Here is a 24413-nt window from a genome sequence, read left to right as displayed (position 1 = left end):
GGTTAGTAAACTACATTTATTTCTGAGTATAAAATCAGTTTATTTTGTGACTCTGCAACAGGTATCTTTGGATGTTTTGCATAATGAATTCCATGAGGATGATGCTTACAGTCGGGACTGCACTGCATTTAAGGTAAGCAACTAAATGGAGACTTTATTTATTTCATTTTAGTGTTGAGAGATCTGGTTATACACAATGTGCAGCATGATCTGTGAATCAAGGCCATTTGTTCAGCTGTTTGTGGGATTCATGAGAAGAGCCACAGCTGAAATCCGCCCCCAATGACTCCTACATTCTACATACTAGCTTGAAACGAAATCTAAAAGAAAAGATAAGAAGGAATGATCACAACCTTTCAGAACGGTTGTTTCTCTTCTCTCATATTACAAGGACGCTGTCACTTACCATGAATCAAAACTGATATTTTCTCGTTTGTTTGAGAAGTGTTTCTTTCTCTTTCTCCATTTAATCAGTGCTTTTTTTATCTTGCCACTCAGACACTGAACTTTACTCTCATTTCAGGCGTCTCAGTTGGTGATAGTGTTGTTAGAAAGACTCCATCTTGTCTTCAGAATCACTGAGCAGCTGGAAGCAAGATAACAGTTGATGAAATGGCTTTCTTGCATACTTTCCTTGTGATAATGTTTGTGCAAACGCTCTCTGCCCTAATTATTTAGACAATGAAGAGTTCCTTCAAACACCTGTTAGTGTTTCTGCTCCATGACATGCCTCCCACACCTTTCTTCGCCACGCCGTTTCACTGTGACGCCAGGCTTGAATGGGTCTGCCAAATACCGCGTGGTAAGATTACACATTAGAGCACCTCTGTTTTCGGGGGCGTGCGCACAAAGCAATGGTTGCTTTTAGATTGTTAACTTATTTACAGGGATTTGTACTGTTGGTCACACAGAAATCTCTCTGATTAATCTAGTTGGCTTATTTTTAAAAAATTGTCTTTGTTTGTGTTTCAACAGGAAAGACACCAAAGAACCCAGCCTGGTACAATCCTGGTAATGACCAAATGTTTCCAGAGTCTTTGTTGAATATATCTTGAGATGTATCAGGGACCAGAATTAATTTCCTTCAACATGTTATGCAGAAAGATTTCAATTCTGTATGTCAGTTGGTGAGGTATGATATATCTGTCAGCGACTAAAATATGTCATGATTTAGAGCCGTTCCTTGTGCTTTCCAGATGGGCACCATGCGTCGTCTACCTTCGTAGATGGAGCAGAGTTTTGGTTTGTGACGGAGCCTAAGCTGACTTTCGAGGAGGCAGAGCTCTTTTGCAGTGCAAATGACAGCAAATTGGCTGCACCGCAGAGCCCCACTGCTGCCAGACAGATCCACAAGAAGCTAATGAATGTAAGTGAGCGTGTCACGTTAAAATAATAATAATAATATAATAATAAATATACTTCATATACTACATAAACTATACGTCAGCTTTGGGTTGGAAACTACACATTTATAACAAAACATCTGGATTACATGGAGAGTGTCAAAGACATTGGTGTTTACCTGGTCAATCAATAGATGTTATCAAGTTGCATTCTGACAAATGTAGGATCCAATGTTTTGGAGACTTGAGCCATACTAGGAACTAAAATTCATGATATCTCAACCTCGGCAGCATCAATTTTTGTCAATCCATCTTCTGTGAGTCTTCCAACTTAGTGAAAGTGCGATAAAATAGTGATAAACAAATATATATATATATAGTTCTCACAATCACTGAACATTAAAGGATTTTATAAATGATATGTTATCATACTGTACATATTTTACAATTTGTATTCTTTAAGTCCAGTTTTTTAGGTTGTGTATTGTTCCTGTAATTACTGTCTAGCCATTATTTTAATTTTATTTAGAAAAATTAATAAAGTTTATTATATAATTATTTCACTTTGTGGTACTGAAGTTTGCATGTTTTGAACAGATTTCAAGTTCTCAGAGGCAAAGTTGGTGGATCGATTTGAGAGAGCCTTGGCGAATTTTCCCGATGACGTAAGGCAGCACAGAAACATACACACACTTTACATCTTTATACAAACACAATCAATCAGATATTTATGACTTATTGCTGCATACATTTGGTAAAATGTGATGTTGAGCTTGACTGAAATAATGTATGTTCCAGGTACATGCAGGCACACTTATATGATTCTTTCTTGGGCAGATGCACCTCTATCAATCCTGAAAACCCCTTTCCAAGTGAGTGAAAACCATCCTTATGTTTCTATACAGCTAAGTTAGGATATTTTTATTTCCATTTCAAATAGCCCAGAAAAAACTTCTAACTCAGTAAAGGAAATCCATCTTTGTGACTAAGAAGCTGACTCTGGCTGTGTTTATAAGACTAATGATGTCAGATTGAATACGTCTCTGTTAACTTTCAGTATGTGGAGATCTAGATCTAGTACAGAGTTGGTTGACTTATGTTTTTTGTCTTCTTGGCCAACATGAATATTTTAATCAGTATCACAGCAGTTATGTCCAGTTTTCTGGTAAAATTAGCAAAAACTTACTTTAATCTTGAGAGCATAAAAGGGTGTTTTAGTAATGCACATATTTGCTCTCATATGTTTACATGCAGCATATCGGACATGCAGACAGCCATTGTCCTTTGTGTGTGAAAGGCACAACATCACGTCAGTGGAGAAAAAACCTCTGGAACCTCAGCCTGGAGGACTGCCATGTGGAAATAACTCTCTGGCCTTCAGAAATAAGGTCTGATCCTTTTAACATTGAATCTACATATTAGACAGTGTGTGACACTTCAACCTCTGTTGTTATGGTCTTATTCTTGAAACTGTTGGATTATATACTTTTATTCTAACTCCTTGATGTCGTAGAACATTCACATACAGCATATATAACATAGGACATGAGAGACATACAGGTAAAGGTCCTATTGCTGTTATAGATGAATAGATACTCTTTACTCATGTGATTATGATTTCAGTGCTACACACTGATGCCAAGCATGAAGCCTATGACATTCAAGTCTGCAAATGAGGAATGCCAGTCAGTGAGAGGAACCCTGGTCACCATATCAGATCAGGTTGAGCAAGGTGAGGACTGCTACTGAACAAAACAAGCATAGCTAACATGCTTTAATTGACTCAGAGGACGCTGACTTCCTGGTTTTCTTATCTTTACTGAATCTCTCATTTGTGCCAGTCAGATTGTTCTTCAGAGTCAAAATTCACACTTCATTCAATACAAAAAATATACATTGTTGTACTGTGTGTATGTTCAGACTTCATCACCAGCCTGCTGCCAAGCATGAAAGACATGGGAAGGATATGGATTGGTATGAAAATCCACAATTCCAAACCTGAATGGATGGACCAGACCGAAGTCACCTACTTCAATTTTCATTCCCTGCTTCACGGCATGCAGAGGGCTATAAAAGTCAATGTAAGTCTCCCTTACCTTCATATCTGTATTAATGCAAATATCAGAGCATGTGGGTGTAAAAGCAAGTGGGTTGTACTTTATCTATGTGTGATCTTTATCCAACCACAAAATGCAGATATATATAACAAGCTCTTTACTGTTCGCATTGGCCAGTAGTAGCTCACGACAAAAAAATATCAGTCACAAAAAATGCATAGCCACATTTGGATTCATGTGATTTTTTTAATTTATATTTTTGTATTTTATCTCTTTCTTGATAGACATTAGATCCAGAGAGCATGGATATGTGCGCGTTTTTAATCAATAACCCCAACTCTGCCATGATGGGTACCTGGGACTATGCCTCCTGTGCGCAGTATCAACATGTGGCCATTTGCCAACATTATGCAGGTAAATTACCTCTTCTAATGCTTAAAGGTAGAGTCAGTGTTTCAGTTAAGCCACACAAACACATAAACAATGGAGGTGATGGTGTACTTGCTGCTGTATGTGGCTTTTTGTCACACACAAAGCAAGAAAATTGAGCCGAATGGCTGTAACACTGTTGCCGGTATTTGAAAATGCTGGGTTTGATTCTTGTGTGGGACGGCTCATGACTCTTCCAGTGACAACTCTTTTGACCAATCAGTGGCCGGCAGTCTGTTGACGTAACATTTAGTATCGGCTCGGCTCGCTTGAAACCTCGCCAGAGCAGGTACTAAAAAAGTACCAGGTACCAAGTACTATCCCTAATGGAAACCAAGTGGAGTCGAGTTGAGAAGTGCTAGAACTTTATAGTGGAAAAGCGCCATATGTGAATGGGCGCTGGAGATGGGAGAGACTGTAATAACCTTACATAGACAGCTGCTCTACTGACCTCCCCCTGTCCTGTCCGTGAGCATGACCGCCCCCTGCTGATTGACTGGAATAGTCTTGTGTGGCACGCTCTGAAAACCAGAGCTGTGTATGAACGACTAGTGGACTGTGACTGTGCTGAATGTGACAAAAGGTGTACTGAACGATCTTTCTCCAGAATCACTGACTCTACCTTTTAACACAGTTCTATTACTCAGATTTTGCTGCAAAACTCATTTAATAAAGTTTCTTAACCTGGCATGCTAAAGTTCCTCTTTAAGTTAAATTTTTTTTATGAAGCATGCACTTTCATACCTGATATGGTAATGCTGGAAAATACATTTGAAATCATAGTAAATAATGCATGGCTTAAACTTCTTTTGGGGTGCCCTGTTAGCCAAGGTGGCAACCATTAACTGCAGTGTCCACTGTTAAAATCTGTTCTCCCCTAATTTCCTGTTAACTCTCTACTGTAATATCTGTTATAAAAGTGCCCAAATACTTTAAAAAAACGGGGGGGGGAAGAAAATCCACCTCTTTCTGTAGCAATGTAGACAGGTCTCTGGCACAGTTTACATGACAAGGCATTCTTTAAATACATCGCTGACTCATTTCAGATAAAGTAGAGGGGCGGGAAATCCTCTCAGAGACTACAAAAGTCGATAACAACACCATCCTGCTCGTCAAAAACCTCACCTGGTTTGAGGCCTTAGAGCAGTGCCGAAATGAAGGCATGGACCTGGCGAGCGTGGCTGATGCCCACGTGCAATCCACCCTCAGTGTGCACGTGAGCCGTGCAGGCATACCCATGTGGATTGGCCTCTTCAGCGAAGACGTAAGTGTACCAAAAAAGGGTTTCCTTTTTTTTTTAATCCACTATTTCTATCATTTTACACAAGTTGTTGTCATTGTGTTTAGGATGGGATCCACTACCGCTGGACAGACCACAGTCACACCCTATTCAGTCGCTGGTCTTCTGATGTCACCATTGGACGCTGTGTTTACCTCGACATTGATGGCTTCTGGAAAGCCACCGAGTGTGAGGAGATGCTAGGAGGCGCTATCTGCCGCAAACCAGAGAGTAAGTAGGGATATGGGATATAGATCAATGGAAATTACTGTTGTCGTTCCTCATATAAATAGTCTTAGTTCCAACAGGTATATATATATCACATTATTGTAGATAGGAGGAGAAGTACTTCATAAATTCTCTGAGGAGAGCTGTTAAATGTTCTCTTTTTCTGCAGTGCCTTTGTATGGCATGACGGACTCATTGAGTCAGAGAAAGGCTCATACTGTAGCTATGCCAGTTCTGGCTCACAATATTTAGAGCACAATGTTGAAATATTGTACTATTTTTAAATCTTCAACCCTGATGACAAGTCTTTTATGTTAAGAGGATGTGGAGTCAGTTATAGAGGAATCTTTAAATCTTAAATCCTTTCTAAGCTATTCATGTTAACTTTACTGTTTTTAATTTTTTAGACAATTTTACTTTACTACTTTTCAATTCGATAATTTTTGTGTTTACCTTGGTTGTTGAGTAAATGGTTGATGGACTGTACTTGCATAGCACTTTTCTAGTCTTATCAACCACTCAAAGCGCTCTACAATACACGCCAGTCCATTCACACACATTCATACACTGATGACCTGCTCATCAGGAGGGACACAGTGCTTCTAATTCAAAGTGCCCCACAATGTTTCTCTGCTCTGTCATTCACACGCGCTGATGACACGGCCATCAGGATAAATTTTGGTCTCAGTATTTTGCCCACCTCGAAGACCTCTTCCTTTTCTGTTGGCATGCATCAATATGCAAAGTTTTCCTCGCTTGCAAATACTAACATTTTGAGAATCATATAAATAAAAATGAAAATGTAAACTTGTGTATTGCAGAAGAGATCATCACCACACCAGATGATGTTGCAGTGAAGTGCCCCCATAAGATTAACGGTCCCAACTGGATCCCCTTCAAGAAGAACTGCTACGCCTTCCAGCTGGTCTCCTCCAGATGGGACAAGGATGACAAAGGACAGATTAAGGAGACCTGCAAAGATCTCCGTAAGAACTTAAAAACATCAGGGACATCTTTTTTATGTCCCCAATATTTGCTCATGAAACTCTCTGAAACACTTTGTTGTTTTTAGCCAAACGCTTGATAGTAAGGATGTGTTTGTGTTTCAGATCAAAATGCAGATATCTTAACTATCCGAAATGTTGAGGAGAACGAGTTTATCAAGGAACAACTCATACCATTTCAAAACCTGGTCCAGTTCGTATGGCTGGGGCTGTTCAAAGACAGTAAGAGTTGGTGTTTTACTGCTTTTACTACAAACATCTAATCATTTCATATTTTTATTAGATTCATCAGTCTATTTATAGCAAATACATTTACCCAAAAGACAAACATATGAGGGGCTTCTTTTGCTATTTTTGTCCCCTGGATTGTGGCCTTATTTCTGACTCTGTTTGTCGGGAAATACATACATCTATATGTATATGTGGTCACTGCACAGCTCAGTTGTTGTATTAATATCTGATATTGATCCAATTCCAGAAGTCTTTTTTAACATTATTACAAATTTCACACTGTAAACACTTTATATCTGACAGCTCTGCCCTCAGACCTCCATCAGGAAAAATGTATGAACAAAGAGCTCATTGATTTTAATTTGCATGATGCTAGGAGATCAGTAGGTTTCTTACAGGCTATATTTAAATATACAGTATATGGTGTTGGTGGTGTTGTGTTTCTTTATACATTTTACCTGCTGACAGTCAAAATGTTCTAAATGAAGTGTGCAGGATTGATTTTTCTTTTTTTTTTATTTAAAAAAAAAATAAAATAAAATAAAATCTGTACACCTAAATCTGTGGACCTGTTTGGGTAAAAATGTCTTAATTAAAATGTTCTGAGTTGGTGTAGTGCAGTGATCACCTCAAGATAGCTTAGACTGTGTTTTTTGGTTTTAGTTGTAGAAGGTTTACAAAAAGGTATACAAAAGCTAATATAATTTTGTAGCAGCTTGTAGCAGTTGACTGGTCATGTCTGGCCAATACCTGATCTATTTACACATTTACCTACTACTACTTGTGTGTGTCTGTGTTTTTATATCATTATTACCAGTGTTAATAGTAATTTTGTTCTGCTGTAGATAACCAGATGAAGTGGTATGATGGTACAAATGTCCAATACTCTAACTGGACAATCGGCAGACCAGATGTAGACGGGCCCTTCTACGCTGGTCTCAGTCTTCAAGGCAACTGGCTTCTCATCAAAAACAAATTCTTATTCGAAGAGTTCAAACAAAGGGCAATTGTAACCTGCAAACTAGACAAAGGTTGGTGCATCACACTCATGTCTTAATTCTTATTCCTACGACACCTGTATTATAATAATTGCTGAATATATTTAATGCTTTTGAATCCTCCTCTCCCAAGAATCAAAACTTCAGTACAACAAGTCAACCAAAGATTTTCAGAAATTCAACAGCCTGACCTACGAGGTTGTAACCCGAGCATTGTCTTGGTACGAGGCTCTGGAGGAGTGTGGCCAGCGTGGAGGCCACCTGGCAAGTGTCCACAACATCGGGCAAAATGAACACGTGCAGGCCATTGCTAAAACAGATGGTTTCCCACTCTGGATTGGCCTATCGGACCAGGATGTAAGAATTTTTCTTAACCAAAACCAGACGGAAAATTGTTATGTTTATCTCTCTTGCCTGATAATTCTTGACTGGCTCATAATTTTATTTCTCTCTCTCTCTTTCTCTCTCTCTAGGTTAGGGACTCAGCCTATGAGTGGTCTGATGGAACAAGATTAGACTACAAAGCCGCCATCTCTAACTCACAGGAGGACTCCAGCTCAGACGATCCAGAGGCTGTCTGTGTTTTTGTAAACCCGACTGGAGCCTGGGTGCGGACCAGCTGCCACACATTGGTGGATGGAGCCATCTGCTACACCACCACCGTCAACAACGCTTCCCAGAGTAAGACACTGTTGTGTTTTATGCATGGAACCACACAGGCTGTTTTCACTCCTCTTTAATCATGTAAAAGGAAAGTGGTTGAAATGATTCCATATTGAGAAAATATTCAGCTACTGTCTGGTCTCTGTGTTGTTGTCAATCAGGAGCCAAACTTAAAGCAGTTCCAGAGGCCAATCGCTGCCCTCAGACCAATGGTACATCCAAGTGGGTGCAATATAAAGATCAGTGCTACGCCTTCGACATGAGCTTTTACAACTACAGCGTCTACAACCTGAAGCAGGCCAAGAACATCTGTGAGATCATGGGTGAGTTCATCTATGTGTGTGGTCTGTCATAGGCTACTTTCGGGGACAAATTTCAGACTTAGGACCAGTTAATTCATCTTTGCCAGTTGTTCTTCAACAGGCAAAGATGATTTTTTGATCAGTGGTTTAGGTTCAAAATCTCCAGGAAATTAATGTTAGTCCATGTAATGTCCCCAAAAGTGACCGTGGCCTGATGTCTCATGTGTGTGTCTGTGGGGGGGAAACAACGGGGTTATACTCAGTATTTATCTGAAGCAATTTGAGTCCACCAAGTTGTTTTCTTGTGCTGACAGGGGCTGACCTGCTGACAATAAAAACCAAAGAGGAGAACGACTTTGTATCCAAGTACATAAATTACGACCCTCTCATCACCAGTCGAGCATGGCTCAGCATGAACCTCGATAATCAAGGTAAACACCAGGATTTGAAATAGAAGCTAGATACTAAAATACTGTTGAGGACTTAGATAATTGATAATAATCAGATACAGATAATAATTGACTGATAAAATATATATAACATTTGAGTCAGATAAACTCAGTACCACATTTCCTCAAGTAAAATATGGAGAGTCTCTGATAATGGCCGTGGGTGTGGTTGACATGAATGAATCAGTCTTCCCCAAAAAGAGGGTTCTGGTGCCTGTTATATAATGTGCATACCAGTTAAGCATACTGTATATTTCCACCACTTTAATTCAATAAATTTAACAAGATAATCATACTATTTTCAACACTATATTGATCTGGATTATTCTAAATTCATCTAAATGATTATGCAGTACCTCAGCCAGCTGTAGTTTGTAGTAACATACAAGTGCCACAAGATGACAGTAACTACATTTGAAGTGTTGAGTTGTTATTTGAAGCATAATTAAACAAAAACTTAACAGAGCAAACGGAAGCAGATCAGAAAACAAGGAGGCTTCGTACTCAAATATGAGCAAATATACTTATCAAACAGATATTTAAAAAAATAAAGGCCTCTCTCTAATATAATGCTGCTTCCAATAAAGGCCTGGTACCCTCTGCAGTTAAGGTAAATAAAGTCTCCGGCCTCTATTTGAGGAAATATGGTATAAAAATCATACAGAAGCAAAATATTGGTGGCATTTGTTTTTTGTGTTTCCACCTCCGTCTCCCCTGCTCAGAATCTCCTTGTTCTTTCTCTCAGGTAAACCTGTAACCTGGCAGGATGGCTCAGCTCTGTCTTACTCTAACTGGAAGTCGGATGGCGCATTTACCGGGAAGCTGTCGGAGTCCCGCTGTGCCGTCATGATGTCAGAAGACGAGGGAAAGTGGAATTTTGTGAACTGCGAGGCGAGCCGCAGTCGTGTCATCTGCAAAACTAAAGCGAGTGAGTATTTGTCGTGGCCACTCACACTCACTCACAACTACACACGTACACGTCAAATCTGTGATGAAGTCCTATTTCTCCAGCTGAACTGACTAACTGAACTTTTGCCCCCCTCCCCTCCCCTCCTCAGAGTCTGCAGGCTCTCCAGTGGCGCTGGTCTTCTTCATCATCATCCTCATAGCTCTCGTTTCAACCATCGGCTTTATCATCTATAAGAAGAAAAGACACCACTTCACCTCCACCGTCCGCTACAAGAGGACCTACGATGAATCGGACAACACCAGTATTATAACAGACGCCGACTGAGCTTGATCTGAGTCGTCAGCCTCAGGGAGTATTGATGTGCCTGCCTCGTGTGCATTTTAGTAGCTATAGCAAGAGCGGATGCAGCCTTCCCTTTTTCCAAAATAATTTATTATGTTCAAACTGCAAACTTTCAAGAGTGGCGTGTTAAAACTGTAAATATTATAAGAGAATTGTGTTTATCTGCCAATTCAGTGTCTTAATTTGGATTATTTTAGATTTTGTTTATTTACCCGTGTTATACTTAATGTAAATAATTGGGGTTTATTCTCTCCGATTGATGTGAGTTGGGCGTTAAGTTTGATCTGTCTTTTTTTTTTTAGATTATAAAAAGATTTTGAGTTGATTTTAAGGAAGTATGCAACCCACCAAAACCTGTCTTACACTCACGTTCAGCCTTAATAGGTTAAAAAGCACTGGTGAGTGTTTGAGGGACTCCAAACTATCAGAGACAATGTGTGCAGTTGTTGTTTTATACTGTATATACCATTAATTTAATCTGATTTCCGTTTTATTTTTCAACTTCACAAAGTTTGATTTCCACCTGGTGAGCATTTATCATTACACGAATAAACATTTAAATGCTCAATCCACCTGAAAAATACAATAAAACCTATTTTATTTAACTTGAGTGTTAAATATTCAGATAGTTTTCTCACAAATTTGCAAAGACTGTAAACAAGATGGAGAATTAGCCTCTGTTAAAGTACAACTCATAAATATGTGCGTGCAAAAACGAAGAATGGTCTTTGAGTTTCATCCAGGATAGTCTTTGAGACTTTTGACTGCAGCTAACATCTTTAAACCTCAGCAAATCACATTAAAACTATCTGGATTGAAACTTTCCGATCTGGTTAAGAAAATGCATTTGTATTTTTTAGGTCACTGGGACTTTAAATAAGTAGAGGAATTTTCCATCGATGAAAATCTCCCAGACTGTGCCTTTTTTTAATCATTGCTACTTAAGAAGAAATGGAAGTTTTCAAGCCACTGGATAGGGGAACTTTCTTTTCATGTTGACATATTAATAACCTGCTGATCTATCGTGATGACAGAGAAAAGTCAGAGGGTAAAATTTCTAGTCCTGCTGATTAGTTTTCCAAGTATAGGACACTGTCTTAGCATCAAGATGAATCAGACGCGTTTGTATAATTTGTTCATGTAGTTCTGATTTTCCTATGCACTTAACTACTGAGCAAAAAAGCACTTTAATAAGTCTCGGAGCGATAATTCTTGTTATGTTTAAGCACAATGAGGTTTCATATTGCACTGGTGTTTTCTGTAAATGCTTTGTAAATATGTGATGTTTGTTTTTATAATGGAGAATGAACCAAAGAGTCGAAATGTTGAATGTCGAAAGCCTTTCTTTTCAGTTTTTCGAGCTGCCCGAGTATGGCTTGTTTAATCCACTTATATCAAGTTGTAAACCAAACTATTGTGTGTGTTTTGTTTTTTTATTAATAACTTTCAAACTATGCCTAAATAGATCTATCAGGTCAAATCAGGTACACTATCACTCCAATAAAACTTCCTCTCTTCAAGTACGTGTCTGTTGTCATTTTTATTTTGCTTTTATTTAAAGGTTGAATGTGCAAAGACACAGGAAACAGATGGTGTGACAAGGTCTGTAGTGAGAAGTGTACCATTAACATTGTGGTTACGTGCCTCTACCTTAAGGCTACCAGGGTTCCCCATTTGCCTGTTTTAAGCTTGTTTTTTGTCATTTACTTTAAATTACAAGTAAATTACAGAATACATATGTATACATATTATAAACTATAATTACCCATCTATTTTCATTAGGTCTAAGCCAGTAAAGCCCACATTCAATCCCACCTTGTGTGTAAAAAAGCCTCTGAGAAGTATTTTAAAAGGGAAATCCACACTAAAAAGTGTACACTGCTTTAGCAAATATTCAAAAACAGAGCTACTCAAAGCTGTAAATCAGCATTAAAGTTGAACTGAGGATCTTGTCAGAGTTGACATTGAATCTGTGACATCCATGAGCTCATGCTTTGAGATAAACATCCAAACTGTTTTATATAAACTTTGGTTTCCTGTTGTCACTGTCACAAGGTCAAATCACTAGTTCCTGCCATAGTTTTTCCATAATTCATTTTAACATGTTCAGTAGATTGCATCATGCTAGTAAGTTTTCCATTTTAGGGTGGATTATCCTTTTAAGTCTGTGGTATATTGCTATAAAATTATTATAAGTGTTCCTGTAACAGTTTGTTTGAGTTTTAACTCCTGAAGCAAAAATGCAACCATCTGACATCAGTGAGTCAAGTCAGGAAGTCACAAAACATCAATATCAAAACTGTATCAAGCCTGCAACACTGACAGGTAAAGAGATGTGTGAATTAAATCAGACCAACAGAAAAAGTAACTTTGCGTTCAATCTTTATTCCCAAAATTAAAAGCATTAAACTATATTTGTGCATACATAACGCAATTCAAACTGCAACACTGAAACAAGGAAGAAGAAAAATGTGTTCTCATTTTCTTTAAACATATTCTCAGGAGGAAAAGTCAGAGGAAAATAGACAACAAAGGGAATAAACAGCCACTTTGTATATTTTCTCCCCAAAAAGCCTCCATCTTTCCACCACAACTTGTCACTGTCTGTTCTATTTCACCCCCTTGTCTTTATCATTTAAACATTAAAGCACTTGTGGTATAACGGTTAAAAAGACATTGCATTTTTATTTAATTATAACTGAATAAAGTGCACTCTCATAGAAACAGAAATACAATGGGGTCAACCAAAATATTTTACGCACTAATTCGGTTCCAAGTTTGCATATCAGCAAAAGCCACCTGCAACAAAGGCAAGACATGTTTCTGTGCACCTGGCGTTTTGCACTGCGCCACCGCATTTCAGATGAACATGATGATGTCAAAGCATGTGCGAAAACTGGGTGAGCGACCATATGGCATGGTGTAGCCCTCTAACCTCCCATCCTCTGACCCACTTATTACCCCTCATACACAATTAGTACTCCTCTTCCAGATCGTCGTCCAGGTCAGAAAACTCAATAGACGGTCTGCTGTCGTGTGTCTCCTCATCGCTTTCCCCATGAGGAACTGCAAGTAAGAGACAGGAAGTCAAATGCTGTAGCCACACAATGTTAAAAATGGAAAAGTACACTAGAGGGCACAGAGAAGCTGGTAGCTCTGAACGAGGCAATGGTAAATGAAAGCATTTTTTAACAGCAAATCAGAGCTGCCTTTAAAAAAAACAACACATAAGCGTTGGAGAGAAAGACTGTGCAACATACTTTCAAGATTGTCCATGTGTTCGTGAAGAATTCGCACCAGGTTGAATAACTGGGTGTGAGAGGGAAGAATAGTCTCTTTTCAAGATTTAAAATCTACCACATTTCAACATTTCCAACCAACACAATCAGAAGAAAAACACAAGTTCTGTTATAAAGATCACCTTTGACAGATATGACTTGAAACAATACAAATAGATTTTAAAGCTATTGTTAAGAAAGAGTAATGTGGAGGAGGGGGGGATCCCTAATGAGGTCAAAAAAGTCCTCTTAATGTAAATCATGAATTTTAGGGTGAAGACTTGGTTATAAATTCAGGTTAGTTTAGTGTTATGTTAAAGCGATGGTTTGGCGTAATGGTGTACTTACAAAAATTCCAATGCATCGATTTATGAGTAAGGACCCTATTTGTACTACTGTAGATAACAATCCAGGCATTATTAGAAGGGTAATTTAAGAGATATACTGTTGGTCCCATTAGCGCCTGTACTAAGCCATTCGGCTGATAGCTGTAACTCCACCAATTTGCCACCAAGGGAAAAAAAAGGGGTGAGGGGTTGTTTAGATAGACGTCATGGTGCAAATGACACTAGGTTGAAATTACGCTGAACCATCGCTTTAAGGTTAGGTTTAGGCATGAGGTGGTTGTGGTTAGGATAAGTCTCCAGGAAATGAATGTAAATCAATGTCCTCTAAAGTGATGGAAACACAACAGAGTATTTGTGTGTGTGTGTGTTTGTGTGTGTGTGCTTACCCCAGCTGCATCGACTGCCCCCAGCACATCAGAGAACCGCTGCTCACAGAAATGCAACAGCACCACCAGATAGAGGCCGCTGCTGATGAACTCATCATATTCTGACTGTGGAGCGAGAAGAGACTTTTCAGCACACTGAACAGCTTGTGAACACAAAGTTTTAATCACATATGTGATGAGATGGTGTCGAGATTCTTTAGATATGGTCAATCAATTAGTCATGTGACTTGAAAGTCACCATAAAAAGGAATAAAATCAGTTCAGTGTTGCTTATAATAAGCTATGTGTTACGAGCAGGATTTCAGGACATTTTGAAATCAAATTCTCTAACTACTGCATGTAAAAGGGTGACTCACCTGTACGTGAGTCCTGTATAACTCTTGAATGTCAAAGTTGTCTATGTTCAAACGCAGCTTCTCCTTGCAGAGTTCACAAGTCGTGATGGCCTCCAGGTTTGTGCCTAAAAAGGAAAATAGTATGAGAGAAAAAAAAAAAAGAAAAAAAAAAAAACATTGACCTTCCTGACAAGACAAGACATCCAATCAGCGTGTGTACATACCGGAGCCAATTTTGGAGCAAAGCCACCTCTTAATGCAATCCTGGTGGACGTACTGCAGACTGCCAGTACAGCGGCACGGCTGAATCAGAGGGTTGGATGCCGATTCTTCCCCCATCTGGCAGATTCTGCACAGATCCCCTTCTTCTTCATCAGAGTCTTCCAGCAACAGTCTGCAAGAGGGTGAAGTTACAGTAACTATATTTTATATCTCCTGTTGCATATATGAAAACTTACTTCCTTAAAAATAAGTTCAGTTTCTATAAGAAAATACTGAGAACATTTTCTAAAATGAAAAAGAAAAGAAAATCAATATAATCTGTGTTTTCAGTGCTAATATACTGTAGGTCCAGGAGGTGTTAAGCCAACAAACTGAGGAGGTCAATTCATAAAAACTACCTATTAACAAATTTACCAAAACAGGTCCAGTGCAAATAGATTGCAGCACATTTGTCAGAAATGTGAGCAGTTGAGCTGCTTACATTGTAAGATTATATCTGACAAATTACTGATACTGCAGTAGATTGTAAAGCTAAAGTTAATAAAGCCTTGTAAACATCAATGATTCACTAGCAGGTATTTTCATTTGTTTTGACTTGTAAGACTTCCTCTCAGGACTGTGTGTGCTAGTCTTTTGGCATCTACACCTTTGTCATTACGACTTGCAATTGAACTCTGAGGACCTCATTGAAAAAAACATATTAACCAAAATGCCTTTAATATTCAGCAGTTTTCAAAAAGGAAGAGAAGTAATAATAAATGCCTATTTTGTGTTAAAGATAAAAATCCATTACCTCTCCTTAATCTTGCGAAGCTTTTCTTGATCCCTAGTGGAGATGGGTTTCTCCTTCTGCCCATCCAGAGGACTCTCCACTCCACCCAATGGATTCCTAGACACGGAAATGTTTTCAAATACGCCGGCGCTATGACGTGGCGAAATTTCAACTGAGGCATCCTCCAGTTCAGGTAACACGTCGTCCTCAAGTCTGCAGGGACGACCTGCACCAAAGGCATCCAAACCGACTGCTCCTTCTACCTCTTCTTCTTCTTCCTCCTCATCCTCATCCTCGTCATCATCTTCCTGTGATACTTTATGCTCGAGGTCATCCCACCTTCTCAGTAAGTGCTGTGGACGGCTGTAGCTTTCCTCCAAGCCTGCAGCTGCGTGTGCACTCTCGTCCCTGGCGTGTCTTCTGAGGCGAGCGAGGAGAGGGGGGCAGCGGCCCCGGAGGGAGGAAGAAAGCCAGGAAGAGCTGCTGCTTCCTCCACTGCTGGTGTTAGCACTACTGCTTACACCAGGCTCTCTCTGCAGTGCCATTCTGGCACGGGCCAGGCTACTACGATAGCCATCATTGTTGTTTTCCTGGATAGGGGCGAGGTCCACTCTGCGATGCCTGAGGCCAGACGGGGTTGCCTCTGAGCTTCCAGTGTCAGGCTCCACACTCGACATCTTGGTTCCTTCATCACTGTCCACAGATTCTCCACCAGTTGATGGAGTGTCATCGTCAAGGGAGCGAACACTAGAAGATCCGCTAGAAGAGTCTTGGCTAGAGCGCCGTGAAAAGAGACGGGAGAGAAGGCGTCGGGTGGAACGGCGGCCCTCTGGTTCTGCAACTTCAGGAGCCGGCCTTGGAGGGAGCTTGGCTTCTGGTCTGGCTGTAGGAGTGGCATACCAGGGGGTGTGGGAGGAGTAAGAGGAGGAGATGTTTGAGGTGCGTTCAGAGTTTCCTTTGTGTTCCTGAGATGAGTGGAGGCTGGATGAGCCGTTCAAGAAATGGGTTGGGGTTCTGTTGCTGAAGTCACGTGTCAGAGGAGAAGATCGGTAGGAGGAGGAGGATGAGAGGTGGCGACTTAGGGAGCTTTCCCTGGCAGAGGAGGAGGAGGAGGAAGAGGAAGAGGAAGAAGAAGAAGACGAGGTTGGAGAGTAGGTAGTCTCTTTAGGCCGAGCTCCCTGTGCATATGTGGAAGTGACTCTGTCTGTCTGATCTGAAATCATGGAAGAGAAGAGCAGTTTGTGTAAGCCTCATCCATGTGTAAAAATACATTAAAACAAGTGTTTACATCACAAAAAGGTGCCTACACAATGAGGAAGTCAATCCAGGAGTTCTGATCCTTCTTTCGCCGAAACCTGAGAGACTAGGCTCGTTCTTTGTCTCTAGCTCTCTCCTGGATGATAGCGGTTTTGAGGAGGAAGATGATGACCGTGAGAGTAAACGGCACGAGCTCCACGATGAATCAAACCTGTCACTGTGTTTTTCATCTGTGCCTGTTAGGAGAAGATAGCAGACATTACGCAATATTCCCAACACTGGCAGAGAACTTTTTTTTTTCCTTTTACACCCATCACTATATTCCCATGGGTCAAGACGGTACTTAACCAGCACACAAATTCTAGCACATTTAATATCTGGAGTAAAATGAACGAAATAACTTCAACAACACCTGGCTACCCAGCATAGTAAAGACATTTATTATTAGGGTAACATCAGTCCAAAAGCTGTCAAAATGTTCCATATCAATTTGGCTGCAGCTGCAAACTTGGCTTAAGGTTTTCTTTTACTTCTTTTAACTGTTTCCTTATGGATTTTTTAAAGTTAACTATAATAATAAAAATAATATATGTTTTTTTTGCGATCCCTGCAAGTCCCGTGTTATGTACCTCTGCTACTGCTGAGCCCATTACTGGAATAGGTGGATCCTGTAACTGAGTTGGTGGCCGTTCTTGAGTACAGTCCTCTGTTTGTGTATGACAATTTGGCCCTTTTAGATTCTCCGTCATCAGTGGCGGTCAACAGACCTGTGCGCATCCCCAACCTCCCCTCAGAATCAGTCTGTAAAAAATGAAGGCAGACATTTAAAAAAAAAAAAAAAAAAAAAAAAAAAAAAAAATTATATTTCAATGACATCATTCAGAAATATTCCTCTAAACTTTACCCTAAAATCTTTCTTGGAATATTCTTTGCTATTAACGTGTGACAAAGTGAAGCTTCAGTACCAGTTTGCTTCTGCTGCTGAGAGAGGATTCAGCCCACGGGCGGTCATAAGATCTGGTGGAGGATGTCAGAGTGGAGGGCAACTTCCAGCTGCTGGAGCGACTGTCAGAGCTGCTGTAGTCTCTGGACGACCTCAGGAGACGAGCATTCTTTAAAAAAGGAGCACAGGACTTTAGTTGGTACTCGGTTTTTAAAAAGCAAACGCTTGTTTACTTGAACCATCTTTTAGTAAACAAAAAGGAGGTATCCTGTACAGAAATGTTTTTATGAATGGGATCGAATTTTGTTTGTATAAAATCTCAAAGAAAGAAACTAGTAGATAAGTCAATCAATTTAATTCTAATTAATTAAATTAACTTCTTTGGTAGTTAGCTGAGTCTTTTAGTCTTTTCAACCAAAATATTTTCTGGTTCCAGGTTCTTAAACAAGATGATTTGATACTTTCTTTCACATATAATACTGAACTGAATATCTTTTGTGTTTTGTACCATTGATGAGATAAAACACGCACTTCAAATATTATAATGAACAATTTTTAAAATTAAACATTTTATTGGTACCCCCCCCCCCCCAAAAAAAAACCCCAATTAAAACATGACAGCAATACATGGAGGGCACATGTGGCCTACAGGAAACACTCAACCAGACTTCCAACCATCCAGCCACCAAGAGCCAAGTGACCCTGCAATGGAGCTAAACTAGCCAACACCAGTCGGTAACTAGCACCTACAGCTGGTAATGAACCACAAATGAAAATGTGCATTAGAGTCTTCAATCAGAAACAGCTGCGGTCACTTGGCTCATCTGCCATGTCTGGTTTGAGGGTGGCTGTCAATCACGAGGCCACACCCTCTTTTTGATAACACAGAATAAATACTTAGAAACAAACATCAGAAAAATAATCACTTGAACGTACATCACTGTGATAAGAACTATAGTTTGGTCCATGTCCCATCCGCTAACATGAAGGTGAAGGGGTTAATGATCGATACTGCAGCCAGCCACCAGGGAGCGATCGAGATACTTTGGCTTCCCTTCTGGGGAACCGTCATGTTGTCTATCTTTATGGTCTATGGTAACACTATCTTTTGAGGCGGGCCTTGACAAGCAGCAGGACTGAAATACATACGATGTGTGCCAAGGAATCTGGGCTGCCCTATAAAAAGATCTCCAAAGTGTCTTCTGTTGCACCACTGATACACGTAGTTAGCTAATGTACCTGAGGGAGCCTGCGAGAAAAGAGCTTACTTGAAAGTCCTCTCTGGAATACTCTAGAAGGGCGGATGACTAAACCCTCTGGGGAAATAGAAACACAGAGACGTATTGAATAGCATGGACTCCAGCCTAATAAATTCAGTTATTGATATTGCTCTTAATGGGTTTGACTTGGAACATTTTGACTGCTTTATCAACCTTAAAAGCAACACTATTCCAGCTGATAGTCAACCTACAGAAAAAATTATAAAAAAGTAAAATGAATCTAATGTGAAACTGTAAGAGACCTTTTTTGATAAAACCAGGGGAGTGGTTAATTCATAGAGGAGCTTGTGTATAAAGCAGGAATGCATTCCCTTCAGCCATGTCTGTTCTATAAGCCTGAAGGCTGTGCAGGCAGCCTACCTGTTGGTCCAGGTCTGTTTTGAAAGTCGACGATGCCCTCGGGAAGCGGTCATTGCTCAGCACCGGCTCCCTACTGTACAACCTACTGCTGGAGGCCAGAGACGAGGAGGAGACTGTTGGACTGGGTGTGTAGGACGACCTTGAGCTGGACAGACAAAAGGGAAGTCTGCGAGACCTGGAGTCCATCTGTTGTGATATGAACGTGAGATATACAAAAAATAATAATATTATTATTGCACTACAGTTATGAACGTGCTAACAAATGCACCTTTTATTCCCTCCACCCGATGACAAGGCATGGCAGTAAGTGAGCTTGCAGTGCAGACTTTTAAAAGGGTTCGCAAGCTCTCGGTCTGTTGAATAACAAGGCTCGGTGGGGTGGTGCGGCAGCATTTCGCATTTGCTGATGGAGCACACGTGACGGTGCGTCTGTAAACACTAAAACTTGCCACCACGCTGCTCTCTGGACTTGGTATTAAAGTCATAGTGCCTATCTTTGGGACTATGAACTCTGTCACATGAATATGACACTTCTGAGGAGCAAGGTGTTCCCAAGAGTTATAAAAGATACACTGAGATTACTCACAATTATGAAACATTCATTAGTCCAACACAAAGTGCAGAGTCAAGTTATTTTTTTAAAAACATTTTTCTCTCAAGTGAGTCGAAGTGCTAGAGGATGTATCTGCTGCTAGCAACATTTGAGAGTTTTTGACGTGAGAATGATATGATTTACTCCCTGGTAATGTTATGGATCCATAGACACTGGCTCAAGCTACAGCACCAGTGGTCAAAGATAGCTCTGCAAACCAGCAGCCTGTCAGACTGGAATGAACAGCAGTAAATAAGGCCAAATAACAAAAGCTCTTTAAACCACAACACAGCACTCCAACCTTTAAGCAAAGAACCATGGAAACACAAACGCTTCAATTTTGGATGACGAAAATAGCTCAGTAAAAACAGACAGGACATGTAAGTATCAAATACAACACAAATGTTCAACCATTTGTATTAGTAAAGTGTTTACATTGTTATGCACTGGGATATGCACTCAGCTGGCAGTATATTAAGTACATGTAACTGGGAACTAATGGTAAGCTTTCCTCACCTTAGATAGACTGGTTGGACTAATCAGAAACAGCAGCACAGACTAGCTGCAGTCTCTAAAATGATCATTGAGTTGATGCAACATATGAAAGCAGGATTTATTGCTGAGCCCTGTGTTTACTAGACTGCAGTATTGTTAACTGGTTGTACCTAAAAAAAAATCTGTTTTAATACCTGTAACAAACCTGAGCAAATGACATCTCCACTGCTAGTCTTCAGAGTTTTTTGTTTCAGACTGCATTATTAGACTGCAACATACACATACATATATATATATATATATATATATATATATATATATATATATATATGAGTTAAAAACAATGTGCTTTGTTGAATCCCTATTTTGTATCTGTTTTGGATTATAGGGATGTCATTTATGGAAGAACAGCTATTTCTACATTGAATTCACTGGATGCTGCATACCACTCATCCTTAAGGTTTATAACCGACGATCCCAACAGCACCCACCACTGTACCAAAAAGTTGGCTGGCCATCCCCGGAAGTGAGGAGAGATCAGCATTGTTTTTTTATTCATATTTAACACTTTGTTACAGTTACTACCAACCTTATATTTAATCACTTTTAACCCTGAAGTCACATGATTATATTCTGTTGCTCTATTCTCCATTAATCAGAGCTGAAAAAGGAAAAATGTCATCTTCTTATAATGCACCTTACACTTGGAGCAATCTGCCTATAAGCAAAATGTTGGAAATGTTAACTTCACTGTAATCGTATCTGTTTGCTTGTATTTATTCATCGTTTTATCTTCTTTTATTTCTTTATTTTTTATTGTATTTTACCTAATATTGTTTTACGTATTGTAGTTGTTTCTCAACACCATTGCATACATGAGGATTCCTCATAAATGCTCCATCAAGACAGAATAAAGGTTAACAATAAAATAAAAAGGTTAATAACCAGCGGTTAACAAGCCTGAGCAAATGTGTCTGCATCAGTAGAGTGTATTAGGATAATATGGGACATTGACTAATGTGGGACATCTAAGCTCCAGTGCATTTATCTCTTTTTCTATTAGATTATTTTAAAGCTAAGTAGTATATGCGTACTGTGTAAATTATATTGTTTAAAATTACACGGGAACATACATGCTAGTATTCTAACCTAAAAACTGTAGGTCTACGAAATTAAGTGACAAAATATGGGTATGCACATTGCAGAAAGTTTTGGCAGATAAGGCTGCTTTGTATAAATCAAAGTATTTCTAAACCTAAAAACTAGTGTCCCAGATTATAAAATCTACTAATTCTGAAACGATTTGGCATTAGGAATATTAAGGCAGATGGCAGAAGATACAGGTCAATAAAATGCAGGACAAACAGGTTCAAGAACAGTTTTTACCCGAGAGCAATAGTGTCGCTGAATGCAGTGAAGGCTTGAAAAATGTGTCTGACTGTTCAATAATCTGGTTGACTCTGCAATAACTTGAATGGCATGTTGTATGTGAGGTGTGTGTTATGTATTTATATTTTTTATTTATGTATTTTTATCCTAGTATTAATATTTTTATCTTTGCACTTCCATAATTTGCACTAATAAGGGTTGCATCTCAATTTCGTTGTACAATGTACAATGACAATAAATATCTATTTATTATACTAATTATAAGTGCCATGTTCCTTTTGAGTACAATATCCAAAAAATGTCTTTTGATTTAACAAGGAATCATCTCAGGTATGTTATAATGATATAATTTATTGGAATCATATGTAAATAAGGTAAACAAGTCAGAATTGCAAAAGGTGTCCCACATTACCCTAATAAATAAAAACAAGCCTGAGCAAATGTGTCTGCATCAGTATCACAAAGTTACACTATGAGGAAATCTGACCTTAAATGTTTCGTCTTCAAAAAACAGGAAGTCGATGATTGTTAAATTACAAACAATTAAGAAAAAAAGAAAAACTACAACTGATGTTACCCTGGATACATTAACGTTTAAAAAATCGTAACAATCAACATTAACATTGATAACATTTGAGTTATTTCCTATAATGGTTCGTACTGGCAGATAACATTACAGCTGCTGCGCTGCACATTTTTACGAGTCATACAAACTAATTAACTAACGCTAGCATTTAGCTTTCAAACATGACACACCGTTTTTATGCCATAACAGTTGTAAGCAAGCTGTCGTTTAATCTTAGCAACCTCCCTAGCTGGCTATCATTTATTGAGATATATATGGTTAAAAAAACAGAGTCGTCCGGTTGTTGTTTTCCGACGATTCTGCAAAAAGCCTGACTGCTAGTTTAGCTCGTAGCTTTGTTAGCCTGCTGTCTGTACGCTGACGGTAAAAGATGTGCTGTTGTTTTTTACGGTAATCGATGCCGCTTAACGTTGCCCGATCATGATCTTAACACTGCACATTAACACCATTATTAACACACTGTCACTGTCGGTGTATTGAACGCTACTCACGGTTGATTTCGGTCCTCGGTGCTATGCAGAAGCGGTGGCTGCTGTGTGTGTGTTGTTGACTGCTGTTGACACAGAAGGTCAGGTGATTTACAATGACCCGGTGGGAGGGGTTTAAAAACACTGCCTTCAGGTGCTTTTGGTCCAGACACGTTTTTGATGTTTTAATCCCTGTCACACTGCACAAGAGAAGAAAGCACACTTTTATTAAAAGCTCATATCTTAGATTAACTTTGTTGCTTCCACAAAAAAAACAAAAAAAAAAACAGATTTAGTCAAGCAGTGCCACCTCCTGGTTTAGAAAACAAATTGTATTTTTATGTGAAACTGGGATAAAATCCACTAATATATCAGTGTTGTTATATTTATTCTGGTGTTGCAGATACACTGCACTAAGTACATTTACTCAAGTACGCCTGAGTATTGCTATGGTGAGGTTGGAAATTTCCATTTTAACATTTTAAACTACCTCGTATTCCACTGCATTATCAGGGAGCAATATTGTACTTTATAGGCCATTACTTTTAGCTATTTGACTGCTTTAGTTGCATGTGCCGATGAATATTTTGCATACAAGAAAAGGAGAAAAAGGGGGAGAAAAAATAAATATATTATAAAGTGGAAGAAAGCAGGAGCGAATTAATTAGCTAATACATTTGCAATCACTTTAAGACTAAGTCCCCTCAAGATGTGTATTAAGACATACAGACATTAAGACATTGGCTTAGAACCATTATGTGTGTCTGATATGGTTTTGTTACCATGCTAAAATCCTTAAAATGCTATCACTTCCTTTTCCCCTCATTAAAAATGCCAGAATCTATGAAAATGTAAATAAATGTAATCTTAGGGGTTTAACTGTTGGACAAAATATGTCTCCTGCTTCAAAGTAAAGTCTGTTTTCAGTGTATGTGCACCGGAGACTATACGTTTCCACATCATACTTGTTTACTTTGAATACAGGACCAGGGTTGGCTTCAAAACTAGCAGTGATGTCACAAATCATGCCCTTAAAATTGGATTTTCAATGGGCAAAGAGAAATTGTCCACTTTTTACAGATGAATGTGAAAATAGTTTTCTTGTGTCAAACTCTGCACGTACGTCATCCTGCACAGTGAAGCTCAAACATCCAACTGAAAGAACAAGAGGAAAAACACATTTTTGAGTGGAGGGAGATTTCCAATGAGTAGTTGTTAGTGATTAACTCCACCTCAACCACATACAACATTTAAATTCTACTTACAAGTGAATGCATTTGTAATAATTATCCAGTAATATAATATAACACTGGGTCAGCAGTAATTCTATGGTGCCACAGACATTTCTTTATGTTTACTTAACTACTGTAAAATGTTCAATGCAGGACTTTTACTTGTAATAATAGGGTGTTTTGTACAGATGTATCTCTACTGTTATCTAAGTAAAGAATAAAATATGTGTTGCAAGA

General features: G+C 39.1%; 2 protein-coding genes across 3 annotated transcripts in view; one reads left to right on the top strand and one right to left on the bottom strand.

Annotated features, from left to right (window-relative positions):
- The window catches only part of ly75 (lymphocyte antigen 75), a 29440-nt gene extending 17685 nt beyond the window's left edge, over nt 1–11755 (top strand). Inside the window, exons 15-35 of one of the 2 annotated variants that reach the window (XM_062424213.1) lie at nt 62–133; nt 679–802; nt 976–1011; nt 1197–1366; nt 1941–2008; nt 2142–2215; nt 2598–2731; nt 2967–3075; nt 3264–3424; nt 3685–3814; nt 4876–5093; nt 5177–5339; nt 6158–6322; nt 6446–6562; nt 7417–7602; nt 7703–7926; nt 8043–8250; nt 8394–8555; nt 8849–8965; nt 9729–9911; nt 10042–11755. In XM_062424213.1, the coding sequence (XP_062280197.1) occupies nt 62–133; nt 679–802; nt 976–1011; nt 1197–1366; nt 1941–2008; nt 2142–2215; nt 2598–2731; nt 2967–3075; nt 3264–3424; nt 3685–3814; nt 4876–5093; nt 5177–5339; nt 6158–6322; nt 6446–6562; nt 7417–7602; nt 7703–7926; nt 8043–8250; nt 8394–8555; nt 8849–8965; nt 9729–9911; nt 10042–10217 (2997 nt within the window). In that variant the 3' untranslated portion in view covers nt 10218–11755. Of the gene's footprint in view, nt 1–61; nt 134–678; nt 803–975; nt 1012–1196; nt 1367–1940; nt 2009–2141; nt 2216–2597; nt 2732–2966; nt 3076–3263; nt 3425–3684; nt 3815–4875; nt 5094–5176; nt 5340–6157; nt 6323–6445; nt 6569–7416; nt 7603–7702; nt 7927–8042; nt 8251–8393; nt 8556–8848; nt 8966–9728; nt 9912–10041 lie in introns of both variants that reach the window. The other variant, XM_062424206.1, reaches the window with a different exon arrangement.
- An 845-nt stretch (nt 11756–12600) lies between these two features.
- On the bottom strand, nt 12601–23033 carry marchf7 (membrane-associated ring finger (C3HC4) 7). Its single transcript, XM_062424194.1, has 11 exons — nt 22969–23033; nt 19416–19601; nt 17798–17944; nt 17462–17633; nt 16883–17068; nt 15597–16788; nt 14806–14975; nt 14603–14706; nt 14247–14351; nt 13496–13544; nt 12601–13301 (listed from the first exon to the last, which is right to left on the bottom strand). Exons 2-11 carry the CDS (start codon nt 19599–19601, stop codon nt 13210–13212), a joined length of 2403 nt encoding a protein of 800 aa, XP_062280178.1. The 5' UTR covers nt 22969–23033; the 3' UTR covers nt 12601–13209.
- Between the last annotated feature and the right edge of the window lie 1380 nt (nt 23034–24413).

The sequence above is a fragment of the Scomber scombrus genome, chromosome 1, assembly GCF_963691925.1.
Source record: "Scomber scombrus chromosome 1, fScoSco1.1, whole genome shotgun sequence".
NCBI classification, from domain to species: Eukaryota; Metazoa; Chordata; class Actinopteri; order Scombriformes; family Scombridae; genus Scomber; species Scomber scombrus.
Note: the sequence above shows the minus strand (reverse complement) of the source record. Positions and strands in the feature narration are given on the sequence as shown.

What these genes read in the sequence shown, in the direction of transcription:
- marchf7 (XM_062424194.1), bottom strand. Translation starts at nt 19,601, where the DNA reads ATGGACTCCAGGTCTCGCAGACTTCCCTTTTGTCTGTCCAGCTCAAGG. An exon ending in TCAGCAGCAGAAGCAAACTG is followed by an intron (nt 17,634 to 17,797) that starts GTACTGAAGCTT and finishes CATTTTTTACAG; the next exon opens with ACTGATTCTGAGGGGAGGTT. An exon ending in CTTCGCAAGATTAAGGAGAG is followed by an intron (nt 14,976 to 15,596) that starts GTAATGGATTTT and finishes ACCCTCTTGCAG; the next exon opens with ACTGTTGCTGGAAGACTCTG.